At 41.4% G+C, this 18,207-nt stretch overlaps 2 protein-coding genes across 3 annotated transcripts; both read left to right on the top strand.

Annotated features, from left to right (window-relative positions):
* The first annotated feature begins 186 nt into the window (after nucleotides 1-186).
* Nucleotides 187-10,297, top strand: LOC119734370 (flotillin-1-like). Its single transcript, XM_038207863.1, has 11 exons — nucleotides 187-351; nucleotides 970-1,136; nucleotides 2,153-2,296; nucleotides 2,877-2,996; nucleotides 3,943-4,038; nucleotides 5,056-5,208; nucleotides 5,940-6,121; nucleotides 6,293-6,338; nucleotides 7,196-7,333; nucleotides 7,881-8,045; nucleotides 9,423-10,297. Exons 1-11 carry the CDS (start codon nucleotides 303-305, stop codon nucleotides 9,444-9,446), a joined length of 1,284 nt encoding a protein of 427 aa, XP_038063791.1. The 5' UTR covers nucleotides 187-302; the 3' UTR covers nucleotides 9,447-10,297.
* A 1,211-nt stretch (nucleotides 10,298-11,508) lies between these two features.
* On the top strand, nucleotides 11,509-17,700 carry LOC119734442 (iron-sulfur protein NUBPL-like). Of its 2 annotated transcripts, none has more exons than XM_038207945.1 (10): nucleotides 11,509-12,788; nucleotides 13,510-13,642; nucleotides 13,795-13,829; nucleotides 14,103-14,196; nucleotides 14,730-14,769; nucleotides 15,333-15,423; nucleotides 15,601-15,694; nucleotides 15,945-16,030; nucleotides 16,214-16,330; nucleotides 17,207-17,700. In XM_038207945.1, exons 1-10 carry the CDS (start codon nucleotides 12,627-12,629, stop codon nucleotides 17,387-17,389), a joined length of 1,035 nt encoding a protein of 344 aa, XP_038063873.1. In that variant the 5' UTR covers nucleotides 11,509-12,626; the 3' UTR covers nucleotides 17,390-17,700. The 2 variants fall into 2 exon arrangements, with proteins under 2 accessions (XP_038063873.1, XP_038063874.1); XM_038207946.1 differs by having other exon boundaries at nucleotides 16,214-16,334.
* The last annotated feature ends 507 nt before the right edge of the window (nucleotides 17,701-18,207 follow it).

Here is an 18,207-nt window from a genome sequence, read left to right as displayed (position 1 = left end):
TTTTATTTTCGTCACGAAAGTATATAATTTTTTTTTCACATTTTATTTTTCAAAATTGAAAGGATGGAAATTAAAGATATGATTTATCTCTTTTGTCAAAATTTTAAAGTTTGTATATAATGATTATTTTTCTGTTAATTGCAACACTTTAGATCAAGGTAAGTAAATATGTATTGATTTATCATGTTATTGATCAGTATCGGTTCTGCGCGCTAGGGTTGGGTTGTGGAAAATTCTGTTTACATTTCTCTCTGCGAATTTTTTTCAGCTCTGAGCTTTCTTCGCTCCAAGAAGACATCAAAATGGTATTTTTCGAAGTTTGTGGGCCCAATGAGGCAATGGTAGTATCGGGTAAGCTTACTTGCAGTCTTAGTTTAATTTTGGAATGGATACAGTGCTTTTCAGACTGAAAACATTTGCAGAAAATACCGTGGAAAAAACCTGGAAAATGAGTCATCACTGGAAAACATTGATGTTGCTAATGCTATTCACCAGTTGCGATATTAAGCATAGTATGCAGGGAAAGATTCCCATATCTGGCCATCACTTGTCAACCTGTGCAGGAACCCTATGGGACTGGTCTGAAAAAGTGTTTTCTCAGTAAAAATTACAAATTTGTCCCTGCTAATTGTGACTTTTTAGGAATTACTGACACTAAAAAATACTGTTGGCCAGATATGGGAATCTTTCCGTATGCATTGCAGTTTCACTTTCATCCTGGCGCCACTTTTGTTCACCATATAGGCCTAGCCCTAGCATGCCTAGTGCTGTTTCCTTGCTTTGCGATTGTGATCGTGTAGTGTAGGGCCGGGACCCTGTTTTGTTTGGATCAAATTAGAGTCAAAAATTTGTTTATTGCCCCAAAATCACCTTTACAATCAAACGTTACTGGGCATATGATTATGAATATATGTATAAATATGGAAAAATTCAAACAAATAAACATTCTGATCTTCATGCCTGCCCCAGGTTGCTGCCACTCCAAACCGCTTCTGGTCTCCGGAGGGCGGACTTTTGTCTGGCCATGGATTCAGCAGATCCAGAAGCTGTCACTGAACACCATGACGCTGAAGATTGACACTGATAATGTCTATACCCGCCTCGGTGTGCCCATATCCGTCACAGGAATTGCCCAGGTTTGTGATAAGACATCCCTCCCTTGCCCCCCTCCCCTTCCCCTTCCCTCTCTCCCCCCCCCCCCCCCCCCCCCCCTCAGAAAACTGAGATTTTCCCTGGATTATATTTGGTTTTGAAAAAAATACTCGTCAGGTTCATAACACCTACTGTACCAATGAACCCAGGAATGTCGGTCACTTCGGCACCTAGCCAACTTGGCACCTGCCAACTCGGCACCTTGCCAACTCGGCACCTAGCCAACTCGGCACCTAGTCAACTCGGCACCTAGTCAACTCGGCACCTAGTCGGCACCTAGCCAACTTGGCACCTGCCAACTCGGCACCCTGCCAACTCGGCACCCTGCCAACTCGGCACCTAGTCAACTCGACACCTAGTCAACTCGGCACCTAGCCAACTCGGCACCTGGCCAACTCGGCACCCTGCCAACTCGGCACCTTGCCAACTCGGCACCTAGTCAACTCGACACCTAGTCAACTCGGCACCTAGCCAACTCTGCACCTGACCAACTTGGCACCTGACCTCCCCAAACCATGGTCTGTCCCCAAATAATCAGTTATTCGTCCCTGTTTTCTTTGGAAAAATCCCTGAAATCGTCATAGGTATTACTTTCTGGTCGAGTTGGTGGGTGCTGAGTTGGCAAGGTGCCAAAGTGACCGGTTACCAAACTCAGTCCAGCTATAAAATACCTGTTCTATTTGCTGTCTATGAATTGAACTAGACCAGTGGCCTACATGTAGGTGGTTTATCACAAAACTCACAAGATATCATGTTGAAACAAATGCTGTATTTACATTCCAATTTAACCAAGTCAAATGTTCATTTGTTTAATATATTGATTGGTATTGCCATTTGTGTTCCCAGTGTACCATAAATAACAGTGTTTTTTTTCGTATTTGTGATTTCCCATTTGCATGTACATGGTTGTAAAATGAATTGTCCAACAGCATTCAAATTCCAGCCATTAGGGTGTTCCAAAAAAGTATTTGAATTCTACCCTTTGTTTTGTCTCTCGTAGGTCAAAGTTCAAGGACAGAACAAAGACATGCTCCTGCAGGCCTGCCAGCAATTCCTGGGCAAAACTGAGCACGAAGTTGAAATGGTTGCCATGGAAACACTGGAGGGTCACCAGAGGGCCATCATGGGGACGATGACAGTTGAGGTTAGTCCGCACCCTGTCTTATTATCATATTCACGTGTAGAGTCAGAGGTCAAGCAGTGCATTGTTATCCTTACGACCTGTGTTGTAGGGTCAACTTACGAAAAGAATGTTGCATCCTGACCCACTTTTTTCATGAACCTATCATCTCAATGAAGGTCAGTCATTCCAAAAATGTTGAAAAGACATGAATCCGGGACTGAGAAACATTTCCAATTTTGTTAGAAAATACTTTGAAAATGCACTCGACACTACGTAGACTTTTTACACAACCAAAGAAGTGGCGTCTGGATACTACATTCTTTCCCAACTAAATTTAAACAGCATGCTAATAGGCACTGCTTTCTAAAGCCGGCATACTGGAGAACCAATCACGTGCTTCAAGTTTCATCCCGAAAAAGGAATTTTTTTTCTAAACTGCTATTTTTTCTATCAAAACAGAAGCTATTCACTTTTGAATGAGACATCGGCCATTTTGACAAATTTTGCATAATGCTGCATTTAGCAGGGTTTTCTTGTAAAAAAAATACCCAGGAGCGTTAAGGTTAACACATGGATATATTCTGATTTCTGTCTTGTGTAGGAGATTTATAAGGACCGCAAGAAGTTTGCCAAGAATGTGTTTGAGGTGGCCTCTTCCGACTTGGTGAACATGGGCATCAGCGTGGTCAGCTACACCCTCAAGGACGTCCGAGATGAAAATGTAAGTTCCCATGTAGTAGCATCCAGAAGTCATACAAAAAAGTTATAAGCCTTAGCAGCTAACATGTTATGGGATGATTGTTGCTGGAACAGATGTCCCTGTGTGATCATTCACAAGGGCCCGATTTCATGGCTCTGTTTACAATTAGTGAAAAAACCTTGCTTACTATAACGAACAATTCCATGCTTACGGTAAGCGTATTTCACAAGTAAGCGAGGAATTTTGGCTTCTGTGCATGCATAAATCCTGTAACTTATGATTCTGTGCTGACAGGGTTAGCAAAATTATGTGGTTAGCAGAACCATGAAATTGGGGCAAGACCTCCAACATAAGGGCTACACGGCTTGAGGGCATTTTGCACATGTGGTGCAAAGAAAGTTTAACTAACTCTCATCTGAATAACCAGAATCCTGTAGTGTTTTTGCTTATAGGTACCGACAGCTTGGTGAAAATGGCGTTCAAGTGTCAGTTTTATTCCTTTCTTTATCACCATTCGGGGGGGGGGGGGGGGGGGGCCTATCCAAGGAATCTATATTGCTCATCTTATGCTCAAGGAATCAGCTAGAAAAATAGACCTGAGACATAATGATGTTGCTCTTTGTTTACATGTGTGCTTTCCTATGGGAGCTACAATCCTGGCCAAATCTCGCTGGGCCCCCAACCCCCCGGCCCCCGTTCAATGTTGTCTCTCATTGCGCGGTGTGTGCTCCATCAGCTGGAGAGAACAACATTGACCGGGGGAGCGGGGGAGTGGGTGACCGTGGCAGGCTCAGGAAGTGTCCCAACCATTTTGGCCGGGATTGTAGGTGGCTCCCCTCCCCACCTGGCTCCCAAGACCGTGACGTCATCATGTCTCGGAGCTATTGACTCGAGTGTGTTGTCATGCTAAGTGGATGCGATAAATCGGGTCAGATTAGTGTCATGTGAATATCTTTGTTATCTGCAGGGATACCTGAAAGCGTTGGGCTTGGCTCGTACTGCCGAGGTGCACCGAGATGCCAGGATAGGTGAGGCTGAAGCCAAGAGAGACTCCGGTATCAAGGTTTGTCAAATTGTTATTTTATTTTGCCGTTGAATAACCCTTGCTCTTTGAATGTATTTCATTATCACTCATTATTGTTTATTTCTGGTAATGAAACCAAGGATTCCTCAAAAGCGCCCTAGGTACTGTAGCTGTCTAGCCTGAGAAGCTGTTCAGAGAAAACGATGAGAAGATATTACAGTTTTAGAGTGGGAGGGAAACCCTCAGAAGAATATTCAGGGTAGGAATCGAACCCGGGCCATAGAGGTGGAAGGCGAGGAAAGAACCACCGCGTCAATCGGACTCTCCTTTACTTTCACACTTTCATTATCCTTCCTATGCAAACATACTTTCTGTGCCAAGTTGTCCTTTCAGTCAAAATCAATCAAGTAACTGTTTTCAACAGTTAAGAAATCCCAGCCTACATAAAGCAGGATTGACTGGTCTTGACTCTTTATGTAACTCAATACAGCTTTGCTTTGGCTGTGGGTAATTGATGAGCCAGGTGTGCCCACAACTTGCCTGCTTTGTCTGTTCATGGTCTGTTGATTGAGTTTGACTAGTCACAGTGCTTGCTTGACATTATGATCTGACTGCTGGTGACTAGCCTGTGTTAAAAGTATAACAGGGGAAAGGAATGGAAAGTTTGACTGTCTGTGACTGTTTAAATAGCAGGAGGGTTAAAGGATTCATGAAGTTTTTCTTAGGGTGTTAGTATAACGAGGTTGAGGGAAGACCATGCATCTCCAGTAGGGACTTGACACCGAGTTGGAAAAGTACACCGGGTGGGATTCGAACCTGGTTCAATAGAGGTGGAAGGCAAGAAAAGTATTATTGTGCTGTATACCAAGGCATAAGTACCACGATGTGTCCAGTAATGGACATTGCATTAACATTGAATTAAAATTAAAAAGGTACACCATGTTTATTGAGTTATTACAGCAGTTAATAGTTTGTATTGATAATTAATCGATAACTCAATACACCAGTTTATAATTCTGTATTGATATTTCATTGCTATATTTTTTTTCTTTGCAGGAAGCCCGTGCTGAGGAGGAGAGGATGGCTGCGCGCTATGCCAACGACGTCGAAATCGCTAAAGCCAAGAGGGACTTTGAGCTGAAGAAGGCTGCGTACGACATGGAGGTGCAGACCAAGAAGGCGGACTCGGAACTGGCCTATGACCTGCAGGTAGGACATGTTGATCATTCAGCGGATTAGTGGACCAGCGGATTAGTGGACCAGCAGATTAGTGGATTAACAGATTTGTGGATTGGTGTTGTGGATAAATAAATACCTGGGATTGATTAATGTGGTCATTTGTCAATAATGTGGAGACAAAAATTATGAAATAAAATCTCAGTAAGCTAAGGATTCATTATACAATATGCGCCACAGTTTTTTTGAAACAAATTTCTCACTTATATTGTGTACTGTTTCTGGGTGGCATGGGTGGCTTTTGCGTAAAGCGCTCGCCTCTCACCAAGGTGACCATGGTTCGAATCCTGGCCGCGAATCGCATGTGAGTAGAGTTGTGCGTTGGTTCTCTCCTGTGCCACAAGGGTTTTTCTCCCGGCCCTCCGGAAAAATCAAACACTTTCGATCTCAGGCTGTGCTCCGTGGTCATATATGGGTTGATGTGGCCGGCAGCCATGGGCGCCTTTACGTGCCAGCGTCCCGACCACGTTGTAGCCGCGTCCTTCGCAATTCAGCATACCAGCTGCGAGTAAGGATGATTAGCCTCCCAAATTATTATTATATTTCTACGTCAGGCATTTATGCTCACAAGAGTGTATTGCTTGCAAGATTTGAATGAAGCGAACTCATTTGCATGATCCACACAAAGAGTCCATACTGTCACAAGCTGGCCTTGGCGTAGAATGCAACATAAAAAATGTAAACACCTTTTTGTTTTTTTCTAGGCTGCCAAGACCAAGCAGCGTATCAAGGAAGAGCAGATGCAGATCCGCGTGGTGGAACGCACGCAGCAGATCCAGGTACAGGAGCAGGAGATTTCCCGCAGAGAGAAGGAACTGAAGGCCCAGGTCAAGCAGCCGGCCGAGGCAGAGAGATACAGGCTGGAAACCCTCGCTGATGCTAACATGTAAGTCTTAAGATTCTTGTTGAGGGGAAGGATGATCCAGTAGCTAACCCCCCCCCCCCCCCCCCATGAGGAAAAAAGTGGGAGTTATACATAACCCTCATCCCCCTGGGATTTACACCCCTGCTTCGGTTTGACTTATTGCACGGTTTATGTTTGTTTTCTTGATTGCAGGAAGCGTGTCGTGATGGAGGCAGAAGCAACTGCTGAGGCGATCCAGGTAAGGCCCGGGTTACGTCCTCGTTTATTCAGGGAGTATTTCAAAACTTGAAGAGCTTGTGAATATCAAGTTGGAGTCATGGCCGTTGCTAGACGAGGAATGTAATTGTTGGTGAAATTTTTGTCCTGTTGGCAAAATCGCGTGTTTGTCTGCAAATATGCTGTAACGAATAACGCCACCCATTGTCGAATAGTCTCCAAGGACATCTGCCAGATGGTGTCCGCCATTGTCTCTCTCTCCCCCTTTTTGATTTTGGGGCGGCCTGGTGACTGGAAAAAAATTCCAAGCTACCATCCAGCACGGATGGCCTATCAGCAAACTGTTGTCACCCCCCTTCAAATTGGTCTGGCAACGCCCCTGATTGGAGTAGTACCCCTCGCTTAAGGCCTCGTGGTTGGGAGGAATGAAGTGGGGGAATTCATGTGATGTGCCCTTGGTTAAGGCACTTTGTCACTCATTGCCCCTCTCCACCCAGGAGTAAACGGGTACCTGTGAGGGCAGAGAAGGTGATTGTAGTTGATTTTAGCTGCTGTGCGTCAAAATGGCAGCATCGAGCTGTATACTCCCCAGGGAGCCGAGATGGTATTTGGAATGTTTCATTGGCCCAATGAGCAGGGTAATAATGATGTAGTGCCTTGAGCACCAATACTGGTGGATACGTGCACTGTATAAATACACATACTGTTGTTATTAAACTCTAAATGTTTTCAGTCAGATGAGCAGGTGTTATTTTCCCACAATGCACTGTTGGATTTTTGGCCACCTGCAGTAACTTTCCTTTAATTTAAAACACTCCAAAATCGGCGTATATTGTAAGTGTGCTACATCGTGTACATTTTGTTTTGTGTCTTTCACAGCTGAAGGGTGAGGCTGAGGCCTTTGCCATCGAGGAGAAGGCCAAGGCAGAGGCGGAGCAAATGGCCAAGAAGGCTGATGCTTGGAAGGACTACCAGGATGCTGCCATGGTGGACATGGTGTTGGAAACATTACCAAAGGTTCGTATCGGCTAGTAACCCTGCAGAAGCTTTGTTCGACTTGTGATTGACATATGATGGACTTGTGAGTGACATGTGATCAACATGTAACTGGCTTCAGACTGACATGTGATCACCATGTGATCAACATGTAACTGGCTTCAGACTGACATGTGATCACCATGTAACTGGCTTCAGCCTGACATGTGATCACCATGTGATCAACATGTAACTGGCTTCAGACTGACATGTGATCACCATGTAACTGGCTTCAGCCTGACATGTGATCACCATGTGATCAACATGTAACTGGCTTCAGACTGACATGTGATCACCATGTGATCAACATGTAACTGGCTTCAGACTGACATGTGATCACCATGTGATCAACATGTAACTGGCTTCAGACTGACATGTGATCACCATGTGATCAACATGTAACTGGCTTCAGACTGACATGTGATCACCATGTGATCAACATGTAACTGGCTTCAGACTGACATGTGATCACCATGTGATCAACTTGTAATTCAATTCGCTACAACTCTTTACTCCCAACCCCCCTCAGATTGCTGCCGAGGTCGCCGCTCCGCTGGCCCAGGTCAACAAGATCACTATGGTGTCCAGCGGCAAGGGAGACGTGGGAGCCTCCAAGCTGACCGGCGAGGTCATGGACATCATGAACCGTGTGCCTCAGCTGGTGGAGAATATGACCGGTGTCAACATCTCCGAGGTAAGCATTGTAGATGTTAGGCCCCAAGTATGGTTCTTGGTTCTTGGTTGGTTCTTCTCCTAAATACTCCACGTGGGAGTTTATACAGGAGGCCAGAAACACCGGGGCAAACCCCTTCTCTTAGCGATAAGTGTTTACTGGGTTCTTTTACATGCATTTATACAACACACGGGACCTACGGCTTAACGTCCCATCCGAAGGACGAAGCAATAATGGTTAAGTGCCTTGCTTAAGAGCACAAGTGTCCGCCGGCGGGCTCGAACCCACGTCACTGTTGCCTCTGAAACACCAGAACATGAGTCCGGTGTTCTTAACCGCTATGGCCATGGTCACAACTATAGTTGGGACAGTCCCAACTATTGTTGGGGAATTCCTATTTATAGTTTAGATGATCCTAACTGTGGTTGGGATTGTCCCAACTGTAGTTGGGACGATGCTGTAGTTGGGATGTAACACAAATGTTAGGCCCTCAAGCTTACAGTAGTGTGCTCTCTAAACAAAAAGTTTATTTTTACCATGTGACAGTTGATTTCCATCAGAAAAAAAAAATTCTGAAAAATGTAATTTTTCTTTTCTCTTTTAGTCTTATCAGACATAAGCTATACATAATACTGTACAGGGCGGTGCAAAAAGAAGGAAACCCACTTTTGACAGCAATTTCCACCTACTTGTTGAGCATAGTTCAAAATTCAATTGAATGATATTAAAATATTGATCTTTAAACATAAGTGACGAAAAAAACGATTACAAATGCATATTTTGTCTCTGAGATATGGTAGTTTAAACGTTCATGTGCCAAACTTGTTTCTCCGGAGCTTGATTTGGAGAAGAAAAAAAATACATTAGACTTGTACACGTGTGGAGTACAGTGATTTTGGTGACTTGTATTCAAATTGACAAAACACTTTTCTTGGGGTTTAAAAAAAAATCGCCATGTATGGTTGAAGAGCTACACTTCACTACAGTATAAAAAAAGTTCAAATAGGTTTAGTAAGTATGTAGGTGAACGTTTTTGTCAAAAGTGGGTTTCCTTCTCGTTTTTGCATCACCCTGTAGAGATATTTTCTTCTTCTAATGATAAATCTGGTTTACGATGTGGACTGGGTTTTTCCTCTTTAGGATGTTGTTCTTTGTTATTGTAAACATCCCTTTTATGTTCTTTCTCCAAGTACTGTTGCTGACATTGTTCTTTGATGTAATTTACTTCTCACCACTCATCGCCAGAATTTTAAAAAGCCTTATTCTCCCATTACAAGTTGCTTTCAGGATTTTTTTGAAATTGAAGTCTTCTTTGTATTCAAAAACTTTGTTAAGTTCGTCATTTTCCCCCGTTACGGCATTGAATAATTTCTCAATTTTTTTCTTCACATCTTGCAGGCGATCACTGCCACCAGAGTCTAAGCGGTCAGTCACCGACAAGGCACCAAAGGATCAAGCATAGACTCCCCTACATGGTGAGTGGACCAACCCATCATCAATTATGCATCCCTTGGTTGAAAATGGAGGAGTCCCCTATCTTGAACGTCACAAAGATAAATGTAATATAGCTATTATATCATATTCCATATGTAACCTTGTTGTCTCGTAAACATGTATTTACTTTTTCAGAGGGAGCTGTCGGAGAATAAATGATGTATTTTTAAAAAGTGTAAAATAAAAATGGTTTTAGGGGAAATAAATGAAAAATTGAAACAAGGGAAAAGTGAAAACCCACCTTAGTTCATTGGCTGATATTTGATTGTTCTGAAACTAAAACTTTAGATGGAGATTTTAGTCCTATTCAAAATGACAATCCTGGTAAAATTTGATGCTGAATTTTAAGCTTATTTAAGTTTGCAAAAATACTTTTGCCATGGAAACAGCCTCAACATTTGGCCCTGGTTTTGAATGAATATTGGATTCATGACTTTTGCAACCCAGTTTGTCCCCATATCCCACTGTATTGGCCTTTGACATGAATAGCCTCATTTGAAACCAACAAAATGGTTCAATAAAATCAGCTCAGATTGTACATAAAATCTTGATCAAGTTGATGAAGATTTGTTTACATCAGGCTCCATAGATGATTTGCATATTAACTCTTGTTTCAAACAGCAGCATGATTATAAATTTAACAGAAACCTCGTGTATAAGTGCAGTTATTTCAAAAGGGTGCAATTGTAGTTTTTGGACTTAAAATGATACTTGAGAAATTCACATAGAGTAAACGTGAGAAGAAAAGTAGTATCCATACGCCACTTCTTTGGTTGCGTCATTTGCAAAGTCTATGGAGAGTCAAGTACATTTTCGAAATACTTTCTAACAAAATTAGAAATGTTTCTCAGTCGCAGATTCATGTCTTTTCAACATTGTTGCAATGACTGACCTTAATGGAGATTATGATGAAAAAAAGTGGCGTCAGGATGTTACATTCTTTCCTACATGTGTTTCATTTAATCTAATTCTTCCATATAATAAAAAAAAACACTACCGTTAGGCCAAAAAAAAAAGTCTCCGGTTTTTGGTATGCGCGCGCGTCGCCGTAGCCATGCGCGTCGGCAAAATGAAAAAGTTTTTTTTTCAATGAAAGATGATGTATCAAAACCGCCAAACTCACTGGTTTGACTGGAATCCTGCTGCTGCACAATTTTAACGTGTTTTTAGATTGGGTTATGGTCGAGAATAAGCTTTATGCGGCCTCTCTGGACTCCCATATATTTGCACTAAGTTTTGTCGGGCACCATTTGCAGTCATCAGCCGACATTTGAAGCAAAAAAATCAGGTAAAAAAAAAAAACAAAGCCGCTTCGCCGCACCACTTTTTGGGCAAGCTCCATACCAGAAACCGGAGACTTTTTTTTTTTGGCCTTAGTGAATTGATGTTTACATTTTAAATACAGTTATATACCTTGTATCTGTCTGTGGTACCTGTAAAAGTATTATTCTAGATGTAGTGCCACCGTCAGCTATTCATGTCATACTTTGTGTAAACATGAAAGTGAAGTGAATTCATGACATAAAGTGAACCTCCTTCTTGACGATTTTTGTGTCGATCGTAACCCTGTAATTAATTTGTTTTGCTTTCAAATTCTCACTAAGCCCGAAGTGGGCTGTAGTTTTAAGATGTTTTAATCTAAACTTGTACATACATTGTCGTGTTTATGTTATTGATGAATGTTGTTTATATCTATAAAAAAACTCAGTATATTTTGACCCTCCTAAATCAACTGGGATTAACTGGTTTCACATTAGGCTTAAAAAAATAGTTCTGCTTCCGGTTTCCCTACCAACCCTATTCTGACAGCCCCTACCCTATTCTTTTTATGGGGAACATGAGCAAATAAACCCAAAACCATCAATTTCTACCTTTTACTCTTGACTACACGCAGACGCCTCCATACGATCGTCCACACAAAAAATTGGCAAAAAAAAAAATAAATAATTCCCTACCTACCTACCCTATTTTCAAATGCCATGTAATCGGAAGCAGAACTATTTTTTTTTTTTTTTTTGGCCTTAGATGATGTTTATAAACGCAAAGGTTTTGCGGTATTTGGAACGGATTACAGATTACGAGCGAGGCAGGAAATATCTGTTTGCACCCCGCGCGCAGCGAGCGAGGCCGGAAATATCAGGGCCTGCTACGTGGCGTGAATTGGTTAAGCTATTTTACTCACAAATGTTTCACATTTGAAAATAATTGATAAAATATTTACTCATTCACTAAAAAAAATATGGCGGACTAATCGATTGCATAATTTCCAAAGGTTAGACCGACATCAAATTAACTCTACAAATGAAACCAAACCATGGTCATAATAATACTAAAGTGACAGGGTACTGCAATTAAATACAGTTAATTTGCCTTTGTTTTACAGTACAATATGATATACAATATGGTATTCTTTAAGTTTACTTTACTTTTACTTTATTTCTTACTAGAAAGGACTTTTGTTTACTACTTCTTTATTCCATGTTAGAAATTTGCCCCTAATTGATTAAAAAAAGTATTTAAGATATTGTCATTATCAAAATTATCAACTTTTTACAATCATTTATTGGTAATCGTTCTTCTCATGTAAGAAATCAAAGTCTCTTTTAGCATCCCAATTGTTATATATGCTAATTTAGTATAAGATAGCAATTATCGCTAATGTCTTTTTGTGCATTTCATGTTCGTTGTAGCTGCATTATTATATTGTGGTAGTGGCAGATTTTAAGTATTGTATTAAATGTGTGCATTTATTATGTGTAGAAGTGATTTTGAAATGATTGCTAGTAATAAATTTTGTTACGATGCAAACAAAAGCAAAGTTCTGTCAAATAATTTGAGGTTAATGATGTTTTGAAGAGTGTCGACTCGAGTACCTAAGTGTGCCAAATGTGTGTTGACTCGCAAAAGCCACAACAAACCTTCACAGCTGAGAATTTAAGTTTTCACATTTAGCAATTCAGTTTCATTATTAATCAAGTGGTACAAATGAAGTCAACTTTTCAAAGGGCACATTTTTGGGAAACTTATTTACTGAAAATTGTTCTTTGTTGTTTTTTTAGCCATATCAATTGAAGGTGCTCAGTGGGCGTGCCCTTCAAACGCAAATGCATGAATCTAAGTGTATGTATAGCGCCCTCCATAGTTCAAGATAGTGCATACACAAATATGGCTGCGCCCATGGAATCTTTTTTCAGCTGCCTTGGAAAAGGTCCAATTCAGACATCGTGTATTCAGCTGTTTAGCAGAAAATTCAGCCGAAATGTTATGAAAGTGAGTACCTTCATTTTCTTCTTCGTTTGTCTTTATCCATGGCATGGCATTAGATGATTTTTTAAAGGGAAATAAAGTCTGACTCTTTGTGTTTGGTCAAGTGCATGCAGTGGTGCCGTGTTGTGAACTGGAAAGTGTATTTATATGGAGAGTTGAGTGCATTTTCAAAGTATTTTCTAACAAAATTGGAATTGTTTCCAGTCCCAAATTCATATCTGGCCATCACTAATTTTTCCCTGCAGTAACCTATCAGCCATTAGAGAGTGATAATAATAAATAGGCCTATGGCTATGACTATGACTATGTCATAAAAAGTAAAATTTAGCAGGGAAAATGTTGAAGCATCTACTGAAAAAAACACAGGCATTTTCACCAGTCTCATACTAACGTAATAGGTTTGTGCACAGAGTGACAAGTGATGGCCAGATATGGTATCTTTCCTCATGTCTTATTCAACATGTTTGCAATTATGACTGACCTTCACTGAGATAATAAATGATGAAAAAAGTGGCGTCATGTCAGGATGCAACATTCTCTGCGCCAATGATCCTGACGTAAAATACTACTACTATACTATAGGTCAGGAAACCAGACAGTTTTGTAATGGTAGAAGTTTAAAATCGCGTATACGCATTATGGCTGCCATAATGATAGCCACTGCATATATTTAAGGCACTTTGTGGCTTGTCATTTGCATTCAGCATTGTTTAACTATTGACAGAAGCAGCGAGCTGGGACGAGCCCCGAGACAAACACAGGGAAAGGACTTCCTAAGAAATGGCCCATCCCTGGCGTCAAGCAAGTCGTCCTGGTTGCCTCCGGGAAGGGAGGAGTTGGCAAATCTACCACAGCAGGTACACAGTGTTTAGTCTTCTGTTCTGCTGAAGAAAAGATGTGCAGAAATAGCCTTTTTATTAATGAAAATGATTTCAATCAAATTTGAGCTTAGTTCTTATCCTGTAGAGTAAATTTCAATTCAAATATTCTGCTGTTTTTTTCTTTATAGTAAATCTTGCCTTGGGTATCGGAGCTGTGAAAAAGGTTAGCAGTTTTTTCTTTTCGTTCTTGTTTAAAAAAAAAAATTGTGTATTAAATTGGGCCGACCTTCATAATAATGGTATTTGGTAAACCCCTCTCCTCAAGTAAAACAAAAATCATTCAAAGAAAACCCTTAAACCCCGTCTAAAATTTGAGCAAAACCTGGTCCACTAAAATTATTATCTTCTTGCAGAATTATATAAGCACCCACTAACTTAAAAAAAAATTGTCTGTTTGTGTGAAGCTGCATATTCTTTTCTTTTCATGTACATGAAGTCAGCAGTTGTTGGTCTTCTTGATGCTGATGTTTATGGACCTTCCATTCCACGGATGATGAACCTCAGTGGCCAGGAACCAGAACTCACTAAAAGTATGTACTAAGTATTAGGAGTACAGAAGCCCCTCGAGTCAGCACCTTTGTTTGCCCTTTGGGTTACGCCCGCAGCTACAGCAATGACCCCAACTAAAGTTGGGGCATAACAGATAATCATCATCAACAGTTTTATGATTTTGGGGTTTTAACCCTAACCCCCTAGGCCCTTGTTGCTTACAACCATCCTCAATCCTCCAAAATCCTCTTGTGCTTCAATCGCCATTCATCCTCAATCCTCCAAAATCCTCATGTGCTTCAATCACCATTCATCCTCAATCCTCCAGAATCCTCATTTGATTCAATCACCATTCATCCTCAATCCTCTAGAATCCTCCAAAACCGCCAGGAGGATTTTGGAGGAGTGAGGTGGGTTAGGGTTAAAGAATAGATTTTTTTCAGGATGATTAGAAAATTGTGTTTTTAGGATGGCGGATGAAGCATATGTGCTCAATTTCATTCCAGATAATTTTTGATTCCTGTTCAATTTCATTTCCTGTTCAATTTCATTTCATTGTACAATTTTCTTGCAGATAACTTGATGAAGCCCCTCCAAAACTTTGGCATATCATGGTAAAGTATGATTGTTGTTTTCCAATGAAATGATAAATTTTGTTAATTGTCTTTTCAGCTTGTTAATTGCCAATATCGTGACTTGTGACAAGATCCCAATAAAGACAATAACAAGTGGGTAGACTGCCAATTTTGGGCGGGATACCTCAGCCAGATAGGCACCAGAAATATTTCGGAGGTTGAATTGTTGATTTTCTCTTCAGTCACTCAAAACTGACTGTGAAATCAGCATTATTTGGCGTGATCGTATCGGTCGCGCTGCGCTATCGGTCGAATGTGCCCTCATCGTTTGATTGCGCATCCATCAATTGATCACATTTTCTTTCCAATTCACAGTTCCTGGAGTATTGTTTTGAAAAAGGGTGGGAAAGTCTAAGTTTTCTCACAGGATAGACGGACAGGGCAGATCTACTGATCACGCCCAACACATATATCAGGCATATCAATGTGTCAGATGATACAATAATAATAATAATAATAATTGGCATTTCAAAACATTCTTATTAGTAAACTAAATCACAGCGCTTACGATGGTCTGTTGAAGTATTTTCTTTCCTTTGCAGCATGTCCATGGGCTTCCTTACTGACGAGAAATCCCCCATAGTGTGGAGGGGTCTGATGGTCATGTCTGCCATACAGAGACTCATACGACAGGTACTGAACTATAGAACTGTTATTTATTTGGAGGTGCTGAGTTACAAAAATTGCAAACAACCCACCAGGGGCGTTGCCAGACTATTCTCAGTGGGGGAAGGGGTGACAACAAATTTGCTGACATTTGTGCTTGGAGGCAGTGTGTTTAATTCAGATTAATTCCCCCTCCACCAACAGGTAGCTTGGGGTCCCCTAGACTACTTGATAGTGGACATGCCCCCTGGCACCGGAGATGCACAGCTATCTATGTCCCAGCTCATTCCAATATCAGGTAGGGGTGATCAAAAACCAAATCTAAAAAATGAATAAATTATTGCCACTCAGAGGTTGTCTTAGTCTCAGGATGTCTGAAATGTGGTTGTGTGTAATGATACCAAAAGCCCAAGTTCTCAAGATTGTTTCCAAATTAAAAAAAAAACATCCCATCTTTATGTAGACTTTTCCCGTCTACAATTTGTCCCTTTTAGACTTTTCAACCCCTTCGGATGATCAGATACGTTAGTTTGCCAATCTGTTTTCAGGCGCTGTGATTGTCTCCACTCCTCAAGACATAGCATTGCTGGATGCCAGAAAGGGGGCGGAGATGTTTAGAAAAGTGGGTGTACCTGTAAGTAACGGTTACATCTTGAAAACTGTGAAAGTTCGACTTGAAAATGTGTTTGTTGTTATAAAAGCAGAACGTCAAATTCATTTATTTTCCAAAGATGTAGAAGTGGATTCAGTTGGTTTCAGTTGGGAGAATGTGAAATCAAACAGGTACTAACTTAAGGTTTATATTTGTCTGTTTTAGGTTTTGGGTCTGGTGCAGAACATGAGTGTCTTCCACTGCCCCAACTGCGGACACCAGAGTCATATATTTGGCCAGGACGGGGCACAAGCTGTGGCCAAGGAAATGGGACTTGAAATATTAGGTATGCAGCTGTGAATAGCAAATCGGTTTTAGTTCAACTCAATACTTCAGTAAATAGTAGCAGTTTCGGTTCAAGCTCGGTTGTCTGCTTCCAAGATGTCTGTATTAGTCAAAAAAAATTATAGTGGGTTGGAGTTCCATGTCGATACAAGCTAGTGAGGGTTTTCAGAAAGCACTGAGAACGCAGTGCCAATAAAATATCTGTGAAGGCCGAAGCCTAACATTCAAACACAGTTGCTTTCACCTCAGTTGGTCCAGCGGCACAGATATATTATTTTGCTCATTTTTTAAGCTTTTAATTGATGGAAAATCACAGCTTTGGAAGGGGAGTATTTGTAATACGCATTTTACAAATGGAGTGTGCTGAACCTTATTAATGTCCTGTCTACCTGACAGCGGGGGAGAAAATTTGACAAGCAACTTTGCCATGTCTACATAGCCAAGCTCCGTTCATATCTCTGGACTTTCGAAATTTCTAAAGTACGCGTTCGTGTTGGGCTCCATTTTTCCCTCAAATTTCTTTGAAATCACACATCCTATGCCACTGGAAGTTCTTGGATAACCCTTTATGTAAGTACTGAACATGCAGTGCTCGTTAAATTTTGTGACTGTAAATGGAAGGTCTTCATCTGGGATATTGAACATGGCGAAAGTCCAGAGATATGAACGGAGCTTGGCTATGTAGCCACGTTCACGGGTCTACCTTTAGTGGGACTCGAACCCACAACCTCTTTTTGACTTGTGGAATGTTTTAACAATGTTTAAATCACCCAGCTTGCCAGGGTGACTGACTGCTTTGAATTTGATAATTCAGCAGGTACTACAATCATGACTGAATCCTTGTGTTGTTTCATAATTGATCTCCCACCGCAGGTGATATTCCACTACATATCGGTATCAGGGAGACGTCGGACGAGGGTCGTCCCATCGTGGTGTCTTCCCCTGGGAGTCCTCAGGCAGCAGCCTACAGACAGCTTGCACAGAGCGTCCTGGACAGGTTACCTAGATATGAAGATCCACTCGCACCCAGTTGACATCACCAAACCATCCAAATAACTTGCCTAAAGTGCCATTGGAAGCTGCTGAAGACACTTTCCGTAGACATGGGTGTGTGTGGAATTGACTCTGTGCGCTAGTAGATGGCGCTTTTTGACAACTTTCGAGAACCCAGTTGGAGGGACACACCTCGTGTGAACATGTATGGCGCCAACTACGCGTCACTAATTTCATTCTGAATGTGCACAAACCCTTACCATCTCTGTGTGAGTGTCAGGCGATGTCAGCAATGCGTTTGAATGTCCCTCCTAGTGGTCTCAGCCAACTCTCCCTTTGTGACCATTGAGGGGCAAGGGCGGATCCAGAACACAATTTTTTGGGGGGAGGGGCCAAAAAAAATTTGGTCCCCCCAAAAAGTGGGTCAAATTTTTTGGGGGGATTCTAGATGCTCTGTGGTGCGATCTGAGGCAATTTCTGACCACTTTAACCAATTTTTTTTGAGGTAAAGATGGTGGTGTACTCATTGCCTGCGATGTCACATAAAAAAAAATTTAAAAATTGGTTTTGTTTTGGGGGGGGGGCCATGGCCCTCTTTGCCCCCCCCCCCTGGATCCGCCCTTGTTGAAGGGGTACCTGTGCACCGAGTCTATACCTGGCCAAGTAGTTCAGATGTGCTCTTAGTAAATTATTTGCAGCTATAGTTTAACTTGCGATATTGGATTATTTTGAGAAATTCCCTAAATTTTGTATTTACTTGTGTATACAATTTTTGCAATGTTCAGTGAATTAACGATCAACAGAACTGGGTTCATAAATTTGCTACTTGGTATTCAATGCTGGTGTCGTGTGAAGTGTTTAGGAAATATGGATGCCTCGAT

Source organism: Patiria miniata, unplaced genomic scaffold, assembly GCF_015706575.1.
Source record: "Patiria miniata isolate m_02_andy unplaced genomic scaffold, ASM1570657v1 HiC_scaffold_27, whole genome shotgun sequence".
Lineage (NCBI taxonomy): Eukaryota > Metazoa > Echinodermata > Asteroidea > Valvatida > Asterinidae > Patiria > Patiria miniata.
This window is presented reverse-complemented; position numbering and strand designations above follow the sequence as displayed.

Excerpts from the sequence above, each read along its gene's own strand:
- LOC119734370 (XM_038207863.1), top strand. The coding sequence starts at position 303 with ATGGTATTTTTCGAAGTTTGTGGGCCCAATGAGGCAATGGTAGTATCG. Across the intron at positions 1,137-2,152 it reads CCGTCACAGGAATTGCCCAG|GTCAAAGTTCAAGGACAGAA; the intron begins GTTTGTGATAAG and ends TGTCTCTCGTAG. Across the intron at positions 8,046-9,422 it reads CCGGTGTCAACATCTCCGAG|GCGATCACTGCCACCAGAGT; the intron begins GTAAGCATTGTA and ends CACATCTTGCAG.
- LOC119734442 (XM_038207945.1), top strand. The coding sequence starts at position 12,627 with ATGAATCTAAGTGTATGTATAGCGCCCTCCATAGTTCAAGATAGTGCA. Across the intron at positions 14,197-14,729 it reads GGAACCAGAACTCACTAAAA|ATAACTTGATGAAGCCCCTC; the intron begins GTATGTACTAAG and ends ATTTTCTTGCAG. Across the intron at positions 14,770-15,332 it reads CAAAACTTTGGCATATCATG|CATGTCCATGGGCTTCCTTA; the intron begins GTAAAGTATGAT and ends TTTCCTTTGCAG.